Source organism: Vicugna pacos, chromosome 1 (genome assembly GCF_048564905.1).
Source record: "Vicugna pacos chromosome 1, VicPac4, whole genome shotgun sequence".
Classification (NCBI taxonomy): Eukaryota; Metazoa; Chordata; class Mammalia; order Artiodactyla; family Camelidae; genus Vicugna; species Vicugna pacos.
This window is the reverse complement of record NC_132987.1, coordinates 81681868-81700296: the sequence shown is the minus strand read 5'-3', so window position 1 is coordinate 81700296 and position 18429 is coordinate 81681868. Positions and strand designations below refer to the sequence as shown.

General features: G+C 37.2%; 1 protein-coding gene across 19 annotated transcripts in view; it reads left to right on the top strand.

Moving 5' to 3' along the window:
* Positions 1-18429, top strand: part of ZPLD1 (zona pellucida like domain containing 1) — a 451025-nt gene that overhangs the window by 412769 nt on the left and 19827 nt on the right. For 15 of the 19 annotated variants that reach the window (XM_072966120.1, XM_072966194.1, XM_072966179.1 and 12 more), the window contains 2 exons: positions 6630-6743; positions 16968-17188. In XM_072966120.1, coding sequence (XP_072822221.1) covers positions 6638-6743; positions 16968-17188 — 327 coding nt within the window. In that variant the 5' untranslated portion in view covers positions 6630-6637. Of the gene's footprint in view, positions 1-6629; positions 6744-10648; positions 10757-16143; positions 16362-16543; positions 16600-16967; positions 17189-18429 lie in introns of those variants that run through there. The other 4 variants (XM_072966232.1, XM_072966224.1, XM_072966240.1 and 1 more) reach the window with 4 other exon arrangements.

The window sequence follows — 18429 nt, the reverse complement described above, 5'->3', positions numbered from 1 at the left end:
CTCATATATATTTTGTATGTGATCTCTGTTGAGAAATATTTTCATTCTGAAACGATCATGCTAATAGTCAATTGTTTAATTAATTAGAGGGAAAGGGGCATTTAAGATAAATAGTTAAATTATCACTTTAATAGTAGCTTATCATTGTATTTCATGAAAAGGTAAGGAAAATCAATATACTAACATGTCTTCAAAGCTCCTGCCAAAGAAAAAAATGTACACGTATCTTGAAAATGAACGTGGTGAATTATTTAAAAATGCTTTTAGAGTGACTTAGTTCAATCTATCAGTACCCCAAAAACTAAGGTGCTAGAATAAATGTTCCAAACTAAACACTGTAGATCATTTAAATGCTGTAGAGTACTCGAGAAAAACCCTCAACAGAAAGAAAAATGAGAAAGGCGGGCAAAGGGAAATAAATGAACACTCACGTTGTGTCGGAGAAAACCGGAGTAGGTTTTTCTCTTAGGAGCCGCCTTTAGCATTCATATTTCCTCATGGTATAAATCAGCATCTTTAGAGTCATAACATTTCTAAATGTCTTCTTGATGACTAAACCTGTCTCCTTTGAGGCACTATTCTGAAAGTACACAGTATGTTTTATTCTTTGCTTAGCAAGACAAAGACACTCAATGTTAAAGAATGTATATGTACATAATAATGGCTATGTCTGATGAAAGTTTTATGTTTTCATTTTCCTTTTATGTGTTGCTTCTAATGTCCAAGTGCAACGTAGAAATCAAGAACTTAGAGCTTCAGGCTAGAGACCTGATCAGAAAACATGTTTCTTCATTAAATAGTCATGGTCTCCGGCACTATAAAGCTGGTGATTTTGAAGGATGAGCGAATATGTCCTTTTTCTAGAGGCAAGACCATGTAGCACTGTGAGACTTGACTCCACAAGACAGTTTTGATCGGCACAACTTCGGTGCCTTTTTGCCCCAGATCTTATCTGGTTCCTGTTGGTTGCTTTGAAGGCTGAAATAGAACTTTATTCCTTGAACTTAAACTTTGATCTCACTTAAAATACACATATTTCTTCTTTCCTTCCCTGGGAACTCTTCAAATTATTTCTAGTTATTTAAAGCTTAATAAGTTCTCTAATTATTTAAAGCTTAATAAGTTCTTTCTGATCATATCTGAGGAGCAGGCTTGGGTGGGTCATACTGAAGTAACAGGAAAGAGGTTAAGCCCCTGTAAGGGACAGTGAGTCTGTGCAGAGTCACTGGTCAACATGCAGAGGAGGGCTGGGAATGAGAGGACTGGGGTAAGCACCAATGCCTAAGAATCCATTTCATATTTTTGGGTATCTGTGAGATAAAACAATTTACTCTGGTTTACTAAAAAATGTACAAGTCTTAGATTGATGATGAAAGATTTGAAGAAATGATTTTTGGTTTGAATTTTCTATTTTTCTGCCCGGCTAGAATAGTATCATACAGAGTAGCCCACATGAAGGGAATAAAATTAAGGAAGTATGAAACTTTAATAAATTGTTTCTGCAAGAGTTTTTTCTCAAGAGCAGATAAATGCACTTACCAACATATTCATTTTTTCTCATGTCACAGGGGTGCTAGTTAATACATTACCTTTTTGGGGTGCTTAGAGCCACCTTTATTCATCTGAAAAGGTTAATGCAGCTTTTCAAAGTGTCCAGGTTATTCCCAGAGGATAATTTATGCATCAAAAGTCTGTTTTATTTGGGAAGTACCTAAAGAGAAAAAAAAAAGTGCAGTACAAATCGAACACAGGTAGATTTGGTAGTTTATAACTGAAGTTGTTTTTACTGCTGAGCTTCATTTGTATGGATTGATTTATATCCCTGACTATTTAAAATTTCAAAACTTCCTGTCCTTCACCCCAGAATTTCCTATCATTCCTTTTACTTAATTTTTATCCATAGCACTTACTGTAAGTATGCTCTGTATTTCACTTACAGATTTTTGTTTTCTTCTTACTTTCCCTAAAATGTAAATTCTATGTAAAATTTTTTCTAAGTGCAGTACCTCAGCTTCCCTGGACAGTACCAAGTACATGTAAGCACTTAATAATATAAGAAAAGTGAATACAGAAATAGATAAATATTGATTAAATTTACCAAGTAATTGCCAGATTTCCATTTGACATACTATATTGTAAGGATCATTTTTTAGAAGGCAGTGCCACATAGCAGTTGAAGGTGGTTTCTGGAGTCATTGTGCATCGAATCTTGATTCTCACACTGGTTGTCTGTTTAACCTTGGGCAAATTATTTAACATTTCTGTGCCTGAGTTTTTTCATCCTCAGAATAAGGATAATAATTTGGTTAGAAAATATGTTTAGAAGAATGCTTTAAAAAGCATTCTGGTACATAGTCAGCCCTTAAAACTCACTAATACTATCATTAAATCAATTTGTGAAAAGAATAATATTCTTTATGCACTCATTGCCTAAGTGAAATAGAGTCATGACAATTATGTAGATATTAAAAAATACTTTGCCTCAATCATCTGAATAATTTAGTTCAAAGCATATTTTAAGAATACATTATTAATATAATTTACTTTCTGAAAATTAGTAAGACATTAGTTTTATTTATTTGACAAACTCCAATTAAGTCAAACAGAGGATTATAATTTCCAAAGATCAAGCTTGGTTTTGAATTCTGCTCTGTCATTTACTAGGTCTGTGACCCTGGGCAAGTTAATTAAAAACCTTAGGTTTTGTTTCCACATTTATGACATGGATAATAATTAAATCTCTGCTAGTAGTTGTATATTAAACACAGCACAGTATCTGGTACATAACAGATCTCAATAAAAGGAAGGTAAAAAAAGATTATTGAATGTATAAAATCCAAAGATCAGTGTTTGTGACAGAACCATATCAATTTATATAAAATTGAGAATTAAAAGTGAAATTATATTTTTCTCACTCCAAGTACAATCTTAAGCAAATAAATTAGAAATTCACATTTTGGAAGAAGTTATTTTAAAAAGAGAATTTAATACGAGAAATATTTACATTTGACAGCAAATCACTTAGCATATAACTTCCTTTACATTGCTAAGTGTAAAACACAGAGCCTCTTAGTACCACTTTGAGAGATGCAAGTGTCTCTTTAAAATCAACTCCTGAATTTCTTAAAATTCAACATTATATGTACAATCATCTCCCCTTTTCCAATCAGTTTAAATTTATGAAGGTACTGAGCTAAGAAACATGTATAAAAACCTATGATATATGTCTTCATGTCTTCAAGGTTATTATTATCTAAGAATATGTTACTAAAATGTTTTGTAATATTGGCTGTGTTCGGCAGTTTTATACACCATTGTTAGCACCAAAGTAGGGGCATTGACTGCTGCACTTAGTTATGCTGGAGAAGAAGGGAATTGCTTCTGCTCAGGTTCTCTAATCAGAGTTTGCTGGAACCACAGTGGAACAACAAGCATTTCACATCACCCCAGGGTAGACCCCAGACACAGGGTGTCTGACCTGGTGACATGAAACTCAGCTAAGTTTTTTAAGCCAGGTCAAGACTGGGGTACACATGTCTAGAACTGCACCTGCCTAGCAGCTAGGGAGCCTAAGCAAACAGAGCATTATGCTTTAATGAATATAAAGAGTCTCAGTGTAGTCTCCAAATCCCAAGCAATCCCGTTTCAGAAAAGAATTTTAGGAACTGGGACAAGTGACATCTCCAAGCTTGCTACTGTGAGTTGATGGTCAGGTTTTCTATGTGCCGAGGAAATGGTGGAGAGAGGACTGAGGATGTTAACAGTTCAACATTACGTTTTATCTTGTGAGTGGAATATAAAGAGCCTCCCAAAGTCTTGAAAGTGCCATGAACACTGCCAACGGTACAGGGATCAGAATGTGGATATTGCCTATACAAGGGACACGGGTGTCATTTAAAATTCTCCTGCTTAATGTACCTTAATATTAAAACACTGACCAGCATGAATAACATTATAAATACAATAATGTGATTCAACTAGTCAGGGCCATTACTAGCCCATGGGACCCCATTGTGTCATGCAGTCTAGCGCCAAAGCAGATGGCTCAGCCAGAGGACCACAGCCCTGTTCCCATCCCTCTCCACTGGATGGAGAGTGTCTTCTGTATGTTGTACTATGCTGTGTTCTTTACATACTTGTAGTTTATAAAGTCTTATAATCATCATCTTGGTTTTCAAATGTCAAATCTGGAGAACGACTGAGGGGGGATTTGAATCCATAAAAGCTGATATCAAAATCAGTGTATTTTCTGTTAAAGCAAGCTGCCTTCTACCTCTACTTTCTTCTCGTCAAAAAAATCCATTAAGGATTTTAATCTCCATGGCAGAGATATAGGTTTTTTTCAGAGCCTAGAGATGCCTCTTTTTGACAAACTACTACTGCTATTAGTAGACTGTTTCAAGTAGCGCATGTTTCTTAACCATTTTTGGTAAACATAGATGTGTCCAGTTTAGTCCATGATAATAATTCTCTCTGTTATCTCAAAGAGGGCCTCATCTTCCTTTTCTAAAAGTAATTTTCTCCCTCATAATGTCCATATTATCAAGCACATCTATTAAGCAAATTGCATTCATTACGTAAGAATTTGTTTATTCCGTTTCATAAGAAGTGATCTATTGAAGGGTACACAGTTTGAAAAGCTAAGGAAAACAACTGATGGTAAATGGCAACCAAAACAACCCCACTGAATTTATTTTATAACAGATGGTATCCAGGTAGGTCTTGCAGCAAACTCTTATCAGAAAGATCTGGAGTTGAATTTTATTTAGTTCCTCTACTTGTTTTCCATGTCACTTTAGCATCCTGAGACTTATTTTTCTTTTCCTTTGTATGGAATAGTAATTCTAATATCATCCACCGTTTATAAGGATATGAATGAGAGACTTTAAGTAAATGATCTGGCCCACGATTCCTCCTTTGTGCACAGTGTCCACTCAGTAAGTGTTATTTTTCTACTGTGAGGGCATATAAAAGCTGTAAAGCGTTTATGAACAGTAAAAACTCATCAAAGAAAATTCCGGACTCTAAATCCCTAGGGGTGGGAGACCTCTCTAGATTGAAAGACAACAGTGTGAATCTAGAGTATCCAGTGCCTTCTAGGAATTAATAGGACCCCTTCATGAGAAGGAAGTGGGGGGCACAGAATCGCTGTGTGTGTGGTGGGATGTACCATTCAGACACAAGCTGCTGTCTTTCCTAGAAGTCTTCCAAAGACTCCCAAAGAGCAGGGCTGTCTTAGTCTTTCTGAAGTGTCCTGAGGAGCCAGACAGTGAAGGCATAGGTGTGGCCAAGAGAGCCCCGGGTCTGGGCTCTTGTTTATGGAGTGTCCTGGGGATCAAAGCTAACCAGACATGTGTCTTTTCTTCAGAAGTCGCTGGGTTTGTGCCTGAGTCGTATGTTATAATGCTGAAGGAAGGAAACTCCTGTTGAGTTGATATTTTTTCTGTCTATTTTTGGGAGTAAACTCATGCTTTCCTTTCCCACATCCTCACCAAAGTAACTTTGTTCACCATAAACTTGCTGTGCTCAAATGATGATTCAAAAGCAAGATATATTTCCTTCCTTTTGCCAAAGATTTGATTAATCATCTAAGGGTAGATCTTTAAGGACAGCTAAAACACCATTTTTCCCCCAGACCCAAAGCTTTAAAAATGCACTAAATTATTTGAGTAAGCCATTTACAATTTTTTTATTTTCCTTTTGTTTTTTATGCACAGATGAAAACCACCAACCTCAAAGATTTTTTTTCCAGTGCATAAGCTGTGCTCTGAGAATAAGTTGGGCATTTCCAGAAGATATTTGAACCTTATTAGGCCAATAAAAGGCCATCCAGGAAAAAAATTTAAACATCAGACTGACTGGTGTTTAAGTATCAAAGTCAATTTATATTTATTTGTTCAACACACATTGACAACTTAAGAAAATCACCTTCCATTACTTTCTTCTAAGAATTCAAGGTTTCCTTATGTCTGTTAATCAGTTATTGGTATCCACCAACGAGCAGTCATTGGAGGGACCATGATGTCATGTCACACATCGTATTTTTCTGTTTTCCCTTTTGCTTTATTCCTGTGTTTCCTGAGAAAATGATGCACAAACCATTGATTTTGAGAAGTAGCAATATTCTAGAATTCCTTTGCTGAGGGGAAAATTTCCCTCATGTTGTTTGGTCAAGAATATTGAGAATTCTCTGAAAATAAACTATTGAATGCTAAATCCCTCTAAATATGGACTTGAAAGTGTAGCATTGCCTCCAAATTGGTCAGTCTGCCCAGCTATGCTGTTTGAATCTGCCAAATACTTGGTTTGAGTTCTTCCTATTTATAAAAAATAATCTTTCTTTTGCAAATGTTATGTTTCATATATTAATTCTTCTACTACAGAAGCCTAGCTTTGTCACCCTTGGCAAACGAGTCAAAGAATAAAAAATAATTTTGAAATATTGTAACCAAAATCTCTGCTGCATTGTTAATAAGTATTTCTTAATAATCCTTAGGCCTTTAATGAGCTTTGCCTGCATGAATGTAGAGTGCCTGCCTATGCAACAGTGAGTTGAGATCAACTTCAGTCTTCCCAGCAAATAGGAGTGAAGGCTGGTGATGTCCACATGAAAAGTAACTCTTTTCCAGGTTTTGCAATGGAACAAATATGGTTGCTGTTGCTTCTAACAAGTAGAGTGCTTCCAGGGTCTGCTCAGTTCAATGGCTACAACTGTGACGCCAACCTCCACAGTAGATTTCCTGGTAAGTCTGAACCCAGTCTTTTCTCTAATTGTATCTGGAAAGCGTGATTATGTTTGAATAGTAAATCATTTAAATACATATGGAAAATGAGGGAGATATCCATCTATATTAAGTGGATATTAACAAATGGCAAATGACAAAAGACATTTTTCTGAAGTTGTAATTTATAACCACATTAACATACAAAGTGTTCATTGTAGTTTATATTATTATAATGGCTGCTCACAGATGTGAAAAATATTGGCTAATGGTTGATAAAATCAGGAGAGGCTAATTTCATTCAAAATTTGCCTAATTGATGCCTTTTTTCCTCATAAGTTAATTCTTTCAAAACTGTCTTTATATGCTAGTAGATTTATATATAAATGATACTCAAGAAAGTATGAAATATTATGCAATATTCAAAAAATACTATTTCAGTGGAATGTTGGTCACCACCAAAGTATGCTTTCACATACTTCACAGCTTCAAAATGCGTTTTACAGCCACCCATGAGGATTGTGACAGGTATGAGATTTTGACCATACTGATAGATGTGTCCCACAGTTTCCCAAAATCTACACTGTTTACAGGTAATTTAAGATTCCATTTAAGTATTCATCTTTTTGCATCCGCTAAAGTTACAGAACCACAGTTCAATATTTACAAAACAAAGACTAGACAATCTGAAACTGCTTTTCTATGTATGCCATGCAAACTGAAATAGCTTCTGCCATGTTTTACATTCTGTGCCAGTAGTCCTGTGTCTGGAGCATGCCAGGGCAGCAGCACACCTGCACAGAGCAATCAGTAGGTGGTTATGTAGCTGATGTGAGATTTCTAATTTATTTGAAGAGAGGTAAACTGTCTTCTCCAGAATAAAGACAAGAGTATGCAGGAATGTTTTCATGTGCCCAGACCTAGCAAGCAAGTACTTGGCAGGTTAGGTAAAATAAGGAGATCAGGATGGGAAATGACTCAAGGTAAGTCCAGAAAGGTATGTTAAGGTAGGGTTCTTAATGATTTTGAATATCACAAGTGATAGGGCTTTAAAAAATATTTTTATTATGGAAAATTTCAAATATATGGAAAAGCAAAGATTAGTAAAAAAGCACTCATACTAATCATCCAGCTTTATCCATTGTCAACATTTATGAATTTTGTTTCACTTTTCTCTCCTTCTTACTACCCCATCTGTGAAATATTTTAAAATAAACTCATTTTTCATGTTTCATTATATATATCTAATTAAAAAGAACTTTAAAAATCATTACACTTGTATGTCTAATAAACTTAATAATTCCTTAATATCATCTAATACTCATCCAAGTTGTCTCCAAAACATTCACATGGTGCATTTATTGTTCTCTGTCCTAAGTCTGTTTTAATCTATAACAGTCTCTTGCTTTTCTAGAATGCCGTTTATCTCTTTAAATAATCTGGTCATTTATTTTGTAGAATTCCAACACTCTAAATCTAGTTGGCTATAACTCTGATGTGTCAATTAACATTCTCCTCTTTTCCTGTAACCTGTAAACTAGTTAGACCTAGATGTTTCCATAACTTCAGGTTCAGTTGTTTCTGTGTTATTGGTGTAATGAAAGTGTTTTTCTTTGTAGGCAATGAAAAGCCATTGTGTCTTTTTAAACCTACCTTTCTAAGGGTTTGGTGTGGTCACATTTTGTTTTAGAAAGCAGACTTTGGGGAAAGTATGAAAGCCAGAATGAAGTTAGAAGCAGAGAGAGAGATCGTGAAGGCAGTGGCGGTGGAAGCAGCAGCAGGAGACCGCTGTTCACAGATACAGTGTATTGTGGTTAGACTCACTGGGTCTGGAACTTGAGGACTGATTCCATTTGGGAGGTGAGAGAAAGAGAAGACCAGAGGACATTTTGGACTTGGATACCTGAATGTTGATACTGTCAACTGAGCCACAAGTACAAGGCATTTGCATGTTTTAAAAAGAAAGATTGTGTTTGAAAATAATGACTTTGAAGTGCTTTTAGAATGTGAAGTGTCAGCCTCTATCCGGAGGTAGGAAATATGGACCCGGGTCTGAGGAGGGAGGCGGAGACCGAAATAGCTGTGTGAGAGTTGAATCCCGTGCAGTGAATGAGCAGTGAATGAGTGTAGGAAAAGGAAAGGTGTGAGATAGACTGTTGTTTAAACAACCGTTGTGGTGAAGGAGAGAGAGGAGTAAGCAGAGCCAGCAATGTAAATGAGAAAAGAGGGTTTTTGGACTGGAGGACAGTGGCCAGCTGAGTATGCATGAGCAAAAGGAGAATATTCAGAGACTGGGAATACTAACAAAAATATAATTAACGGAGTGAGGGAAAAATATGGAAGAGATCAAAGGTACATGCAGGTGGAGGAGTTAACCTTGGAAAAGTGGTAGCTGTTTCTTTGATTTAGGAGAGAAGAGAAATAAAAGACACAAGCAGAGAAGTTGAGAGATGCTAACTGTGTTCATCTCCTCGTAAAGCGGGAGGCACGGGCCCCCAGAGAGAGAGAAGCCAGAGGCCTGGCTGGGGACTGGGAAGGGCAGTCAAGCTTACCCTGTTACGGATGGAAAAGGCGGCCAAAATGGAAGACGATTGCTTGGCAGAGAGGACCTAGTGGACGTTGTAGTTATTATACTTGTAAATGTAAATAAAACATGTAAATGAGTCAAGGAGGGCCTAGGACAGCAAAAGAAAATATTTTTCATATGGTGAATTTTAAAAATTATGTTAAAACATCCATCTACAATGGTACCCACTGACCACCACATCAATGTCACCTGAGATAGTTGACTTCACTGCTTCATCCTAGGTATGTTGTGTCAGAATTTCCAAATATGCTATGAATCTGTATTTTAAACCCGGCAGTTGAATGTCATGTGTATTATGGTTGAAAACAACTGACAGTATGCTTTATTATTTTCTTGAGTCCATTATTCCATTTAAAAGCACAGTCATGTATTGGGGCAGTATAACTAAACACAAAATTTTCTCCCAACCCAGAAATCCTTTGCACAGAGATAGTGGAGATGAAAATACATTCATCATTGAATAAGCGTTAAACCAGAATGTGATGCTTAGCACAGGCAATCCACTAAGAGGTTGCAAAGGCAGAAAGGGGTCTCACTCTTTTACATAGTCAAGCAGAGGCGACCCCTTAAAACAGGTTTTCAAAGTAAATAATAACTAGTCCTCAAGTAAGAAAACTTGACACAATCATTTGCCACATATAGTTCATCCTGAACTTACCTGGTAATTGAAGTGACAATCTGTGTTAATGTATTGTCTTTATCCAAAGGAAAAAATTAAATTCTCGTCTCTTTATAAAAGGAGTTACTTTCACAATTTGGAGCAAGGCTCCCTCCAAAGAAGTTAGGCTCCACCCTCCTCAGACTGTGAGAGAAGGTACTATTTTCCTTACATTTCTGAGAGATGGTTCCCAGGTCCTTGAGAAAGACATCACCGGGTCATAAAGCTGACAAAAGCCCTGTATAATTTTCAAAAGGATTTACATACATTTCAAGGAGAATAGAAAGTACTTACAAGTTTTCTGATATAAATGGACTCTTCCTTTATTTTCAACAGGGAGAATTAAACTGCTTATTTTTAATTTGTATTTGTCCTTACACGTGTTAACAGTTTTAGCACTATTGGGTTCAGACCACAAATATCCAAACTTTCAAAATCTATGCATACATACACACACACACACACTGTTGCAACTTGAAATTTATATTAAAAAGATCTAAAATAAGATAAATCAAATAAATAAGATAAATCAAAAGTTCCAGGAGAGGCTTTAAGTTTATATGGGTGTTCTTTCCAAGTCAGCCCTTTTTTGCAGGTTGTTTGCCAAAGACCAGCATGAGCAAACAGAGCCTAAAGGTTAATTGCTCACTCCCCTCTTGACTTGTGGTTTCTCTTCCACAGCAGGCTCACCCTTGATGTCATCAGAAGCTCCACAAGCTGCTCAGATACTCAGCAATCGGATAGAATGAGAATGAGTCTGGCAAAGGAGAGGGGCTATCTAAATGCAAAGTAATGTTAATAATGATGAGAGTAACCATCTCACCCTATCTGACCTTTGCTGTTTCATGACATTAGAACTATTTTCTATAATTTCCATGGCATTTACCCTTGAGTGAAGGAGACCACCGTGGTCTAATTCATTTTAAATTTAAAGGGATATCATTTAATTTTGAAGTAGTTAACTCTTGGCTATCCAAGCTAATAGCAGGAAACTGATGCTATAATTGTGCTCTTCCTAGAATGAAACACAAACCACAGTTGACTTTTAGAGTACCAAAGAATTACTTGGCTGAAGTGAAGCATACAGATAAATGCATTTAGTCTCCGTGTCTAATGGATACCTTCTGGAACTAGCCCCTTTTTGGGTGATGGTAGGGTCAGCCTAAACTTTCAATCCTCTAAAGAAGTCTTTAATGATAAAAGCACAGTCAAGGAGAGATTAGGTTTATGACACCAGAAATGTTGTGGCCTGACAGTTTTATAGTGAAGTAACTAGTCATGAGAAACATGGGTGGGTCAAACAGAATGAACTGTTTAATTCTGTGTTAGGCTTTGCTTAACCATTGCACTGTTCTGTGCCCAAAGACAAAGTAAGAGTGAATAATGGAGTAATTATCCCAGGGAATACGTGCTGGCCCTCTGTGTAGATAAGAAAGGCCAATTCCTCTGCCTTCCTACATAGTCATTGTATTTTGGTTTCCAAGTTGTGAAGAGAATGTCTGCTTTTGCTTTGCACCTGTGACCACAATTACTACACCGGATAAGGCAGAAGTACTGATCCAGGCAGAGACTGCTGATCACATCCTGATTAATCTTCAGTGATAAAGTGCAGTGGAGAGATGGGGAATTAGTTGGCAAATTCAGTGACTGAATAATTCAGGATCCATACCCTTCTTTATTTTAATAACGAAGGTCTTTATTGCATGGATTTTCACCTCCTCTCTTGTATAAGTAAAACCTATGTGCTTTCTTTCTGCTTGAAAAAGCTGACTAAACTCTTTTGGTCCCAAAGAATGTGGAGCAGCAAGTGTGAACAGCAGTCTGCAAAGTTTGCCTGAGACCACATAGCATGTCCGACAGCCCTGGAAACGACAGCTTGTATTTGCTAATGAGGAACAGATGTGGGAAACTGAGGTGGCGAGGAACCTGTTGCATACAGAGGAAACCTGAATTCCTAACCCACTTTAAATTCTGCATCAGCTGCTGGTATTTCGTGTAGATGAAACATCAGTATCCCTTTTGAACTTCTTGCTTCTTTAGCAGCAAAACCTCAGTATTGTATAAAAACTCAAGAGGAAGAGTAACTTAAAAGAAATGAGTTAAAACAACAAATATAACATCTGTTTCTAAGCAATTTTAAGTTTACGTGGTGCCAAAAGTTGCTACTCTCATAGAGATAGAAATGGAAATGATATATAAATTACTTTTATAACCTGCTAAGATTATATGGTTTTGGAATATCTACTGGAGTCCAGGAAACAAATTAGAGTTGACTCTGTATCCATGGGTTCCACATCTGTGGGTTCAACCAACCTCAGATTGAAGATATTCTGAAAAAAATTCCAGAAAGTTCCTAAAAGCAAAACTTGAATTTGCTGCAGGCCAGCAACTATTTACATAACATTTACATTATATTTCCAAGTATTTACATAACATTTACATTGTACTAAGTATTATAAGTAATCTAAAGATGATTTAAAGTGTACAGGAGAATATGCGTAGGTTATATGCAAATACTACATATGCCGTTTTATGTAAGGGACTTGAACATCTGTGGATTTTTTTTTATTTTGATATTCAAGGGGGGTCCTGGAATCAATCCCCCACAGATTCTGAGGGGTGTCTGTCCTGTATTTCCAGGTGAGATATCTATGGCACTACAAAGCAATACACTCTTCAGCATACAGAAAAGGCCCTCCTATTATACTGAATAGGTTTTGGTTCCTGTGATCAGTTTTACAGTTTTACACCAATCCTATCTTTAAGTGCATGCAAGCCAGACCACAGATACAGGTGCAGTCATATTCATAGGAATACCTGCATCTGAACTGCACAGGACCTTCATTTGCTCACAACTCACCCACCCCCACCCCATGACTCCTTCAGTGGTTTCAGAGACTGCCCAGGACATAGTTGCCATTTGAGGTGACTGTCCTGCTCCCCTGGTTATTAAACTGCTATGGTTTGTGGAATAGGGTAGAGGTGAGGTAGGAGAAGACTGATATTCCCAATTTTATTTCACAGATTCCTACCTGAGCACTGAAGTAGACTTATTTGGGCTCAGTCTCACAAAGCCCTTCATGAGCCCTCTTTCACTGTAATTCGAAACCAGTTAGTTCCTCAGAAAGCAAGAGAATCAAACACACACCCATCCCTTTCATGATTCATGTCTCTCTCTCCTGTCTCTTTTTTATCCAAACCTTTCCCTCTTGTAAACATGTAAATCATACTGTTTGGTGGGAGTGCTTAATCTTACCAGATGGAACCCACCTCAGGGTTAGCTTCTGCCCAATCAAAATATATAGTTGTGACTAAGCAACTCAGTTTGTTAAAAGACTTGTGTAGGGGAAGAAAAATAATTGTCTCTCTACCCCTGTAGGTTCTTGGCTGAGGCCCCCTGTAATAAAAGACAGATTAACTAGAGAAAAACAGACAGAAGTTTAATAACATGTAAGACCTGTATTCATGGGCGATACCCAGAAAAACTAACTCCTTGAAATGACCCAAGCCACTACCTTAAATACTATCTCCAGATAAAAATAAAAGAAAATACTGGGGTTGGGGAAACTGGTTACAGGAGGTTGTCAGGCAAAGCCCAGTAAACCAGAGTATTGTCATTATGGAGATTTAAGTCAGGAGCATCCCTTTGTAAGAGTTTGTGGAAATTTAGTCCTTCCTCTCTTCCTGGTACAGAGAAGGAGACATACTTACAAATGGAGATTTCTCTTATAAATGTAAATGTTCTTTCAGAAGGATAACTTCCACTTGTTTTCAGAGATTCTCCCATGGCTGCTTTTTCTTAAAAAACAATCAGTTTAAGATAATCCTTATGCCGAAAAGGAGTATTTTGGGTGGCAAATTCTGCTCCCCTTCACTTGCAACACTGGCATTATCTGGGAGCTTGTGAGAAATACACAGATAGGCCCCATCCCAGATCTATTGAATCAGAGTCTGCATTTTAATAAGATCCTCTATAATACATATTCATGAGACATGCTGATTGGAGCATGGTACTCATGATGTCTTGCCAGCTTTATGTTGTTACATAACCACAGTGTTTATGCCAACCTCAGCTGGCTGTCATGCACTTGCTTGCTATTAATGACAATAAGGATCAATATATCTATCACTCTTAAGGGGAAATGGTTTAAAAATTCATTATTAATAATAAAACAAGGTAATTAGTCACCAAGACCGATGCACTTAAAAAGGCTAAATACCTAAACAAATAGCAAAACTGCATTAGTTTCTTATTATTTAGTGTGTTGAATTAGAAACTGTCTGACATTGAGCATTGTGATGTTCATCTAAAACTCTGGAAACAGGAATCATCTCAGGCAGTTGGCAGAGTAGAGACAGGAAATATGAGTTCTGGATGAACAGTCAAGATGAACTCATCATTGTGCACATATTTTCTTTGTGCATCTTGGAACTTGATATTAAAAAGTTAGAAACCATGCATGCTGTTTGTGAATTTAATTAAGTTTATTTTAATAAACACTTGCTGAGTATCTGTTAGGCCCTCTGAGAAAACCCAGAGCTTCCAATGATTTCATAATCTAGTTGGGAAAGCAAAATATCCACTCTCAGGTAAGCGATATAGCAGACTCACAATTAAGGTGATATGGGATAGGGCAGAAGAGAATGATTATATTTCATTGGGAAAATGAGGGAAAGTCTTATTAAAGGACACCTGAGAAACTATTTTTCTGTTTTCAGCCCATTTCTTACTGAGTGCTCTCAGTGGGTATTTCGTCTGCTATTATTGTTTATAGTGGATATGCTGAGTATTTGGTGATTATCACATTTATAACTCTCACTGTTTTCTGTCCTCCAAAGATTAGACTCACATTTCCAACTATCTGCTGTATATTTCTGCCGTCTCATATGTACCTCAGCCTCTCAAAAACTGAGCTCATCGTCGTTTTCCTTCCTGTATTCCTTATCTCAGGGACTAATCCACCCAGTCACTAATGCTTGAAACCTCAGCATCATTTTGACATCCCCTTTTCTTCACACCATCATCTAATCAATTTCTTATAAAATTTAGCCAGTTGGAACTATGTCCTGTCTTCCCAACAGTCCCTTCTAAATGACTCTGACCTACCAAGACATGTATAAAACTAAGCTTAGCTTGATTACATACTAGGGGAAAGATCACCATTTTGGCAGCATAGCTGCACATAAACTCTGTATGCAGGCCTACCATTTTAAATATATGTAGTATCTTTAAACACAGAACACGAAAAACCAAACATCTAAAGGTATTTAGTTCCTTGGGTTTTTTTTGTCATTAGCTTGTATTCATTGGGCTGTTTAATATTCAAAATATAGTTCAAAGGGATGCTGCAATTTAGGCCAGGGATTGGGCAATAAAAATGCTAAAAAATTTAGTTGTTGAGAGCAACTCTTATTCAGTAACTCTGAAAAAATTTCTCTACTTTTGGCAGGAATTGCCCTTTGGCAACTTGAAGTATCTTTTTTTTTTCCCCCTCAAAACCTCATAAATGGAAAAGTTGTGCTGAGTAGATGTCTTTAGTATCCACAACCAGGAAAAAATGTGTTCCTTGGAAGGGACCGTGAAAAGTCTTTAGAAAACTGGGTTAGGATGGATTTGAACAGATCCCTTTTCTTACACTGTAAAAAGCCATTAGTTTGTTATCGTTTCTTCAAGTGAGATTAGCTTGTAGCAAATTGCAGGGGTTACAAGTCTTCAGGTATAAAGCAGAAAACAGAGGAGAACTCTATATCTGGATAAAGCAGTCACTGCCATTGTTAAGCTGTTGTAGACATCAGTTAATTCCTCTCAAACAAAGGTGAAGCTAAAGTCTTTAACTGGTATAAAAGAAAGGAATGATACCTCTCTCATAACGTATTTAATGGTATGGATTCACTTCAATACATTTATGATATGCAATGATACTAGTTAAGTACTCTAGGTATACCCTACTCTGGTATGACCTCATCTAAATTAATTCTATCTTCAGTGATCCTATTCCAAATAAGGTCACATTCTGATGTGAAGATGTGAAGATGCATCTTTTTTTTTTCTTCTGGAGGAAATGGTACAATTCAACCTGTAACAATTACCAAAACCAATAAAAGTAAAAGCTTCTGCCACTAGAGAGTTACCTTGCAGCAGCCAAACTCTCCATTTTCTACATATATTTTGTTCATTATAGGTAGAAAAATAACATGAAAAATATATGTGTGTGTGTGTGTGTGCACGCGCGTGTGTGTACGTGCGTGTGTGTGACTGTTCACCTCTATAGACCCGGAATGGATCCCATCACGGATAACTCATGAAGTCACGGAAAACTACAAATTGTGTTTCACATTTCCACACCAGTTCATTGCTTTTTTGACGCCCTGTCACTGGCAACATTTTCTCAGGGTAAGCTATGCATTTATGTTTGAGTACCAGCAGATTCATTTTCATTTTCCTTCTCTCTAGCATAATTTAATAAAATAAAATGGAATCTGGATGGATGGCTTTTGTTACTACATCCTGGATAAGATGGGTTACAAAACACCAAAGTGCTCAACAGTTTGGCTTAGGCTGAATTTTAACTGCTTCTTCCTGACACTTGGGAAAATGCATCATTTGTAGTGTGTCTCACTGCTCTAGACAGGTGATCTAAATAATTCAGTTACTCTCTTCTGAATTTCCTCAGTGACCTAATTCTTTCCACTCAATTCTCCAATCATTTGACACTGCTCGACCAACATTTAATGCACCTCCACTGTATACCAGGCACAAGGAACAGAGATGAACTAAAATCTCTCCACTCAAAGACCTCTCCTGAGATAACTAAACCAAAGACTCTTTTTCCTGGCTATTTTTCGTAGTAACTTTCTTGTTAGATTATGGTATCTTCAAGTAGAAGAATGAATCAAACAGATCGAGGGGATGAAAATACATCAGGGGATTTTTAAAGTTATTCTTGGACCCTGTGCTGTGCTTTTGTGACTTATTTGTTTTTCATATTTTTTATTTCAGCTGAAAGAGACATCAATGTCTACTGTGGGGTGCAGGCCATTACAATGAAGATTAATTTTTGCACAGTACTTTTCTCCGGTTATTCTGAAACAGACCTGGCCCTGAACGGAAGGCATGGGGATTCCCACTGCAGGGGCTTCGTCAATAACAACACCTTCCCTGCGGTGGTCATTTTCATCATCAATCTCAGCACCTTGGAGGGCTGTGGAAACAATCTGGTGGTAAGATTAGTGTGAAACTGTGTGCTAGGTTTGGGGATCATAACTAAAAAATTTCCTCATTTCATGAAATAATCGGAAGCCCGATGTATCTTCCGAGAAAAAAAATTTTCAATAAAACTGAGCAAATCACTTTCCTTTGCCTGTCTGAGGCTTCTGCTCCCAAACATAGGATTTTATTTTCCCGTAGTGGTTCTGTTTCCTGTAGCTGGCAGTTGAGGGGCCTGAGACTGACTGTGCTAACCTAAGCAACGTTATTTTGTGTGAGTCACATTGAGCAATATTTCTCTACAGTTTATCATTAGCTGTGTTTCTAATGCTTTTTATAGAAGAACCTTATCATACAAACATTGTTTGTTCCAGTGAGTTTGGCAATGAATCACTTGGCCTGTTGCTTCTCAGTGACTTCTTTCAGAAAGAAAGATGAAATATAGGATGGGGAAGTTAGAATCTTCTATGTATCACGCTTACCGTTGAATGATCCACACTACTGTGTTGTAAGAGGGCTGTTAGCACTTCCAGTGTGAAATTATTCATTGTGTGGGGCTGTCCTTTGAGTTTCAGAATGTTTATCATATCCAGTCTTACCCATGAAATCTCAGTAGCATGCTCTCCCCAGTCATTGGGGAAATCAAAAACACCTCTTCAAATATTTCTGCCTTGAATGAGAACCACTAGTCTACACTATTCATTTATTTATTCATGCACTGAGCACCAAAAGTTGAATTGAAAGAAGCCTTCATTCTCCCAGGAATTAAAATCAATTGAAGTTAAAATACTGTGATTTGGAGAGTGTTACCTTGAAATTCATTTAGCACTATTTTTCCTTTTGCCTATTTCAGTATGGTCTTATTCATAAATCCTAGCAAAGGCAAAAAGAAGATTAAATGAGATTAAATGAGCATGACCACTTAGCCCAGTGAAGAAGGAGAGATTGGCTTTTCCCCTTGATAAATTACTGTTTGGGATGAAGGGGAAGGCTCGACTATTCTAACGGCAGGGCTTTTAAAACTTGGTGGGAAACGGGAGACAGGAAAAAGAGATTTCTATGAATCTCCTTTATCTTTTCCCAGAGGGCAGTTAGAATGTTGTGCCCATGACCGTTTCCAAGTCTACAGCTTGAGTACTGTTGACTCTTTTCATTAAAAGCGTTTATCCATCTCTCAGAATTGTGTGCAGAGAGGTTATGAAGTGGGCCTGAGGGAGAGTGAGGGAGAGACATGGCGGTGCTTATCACACTTTGT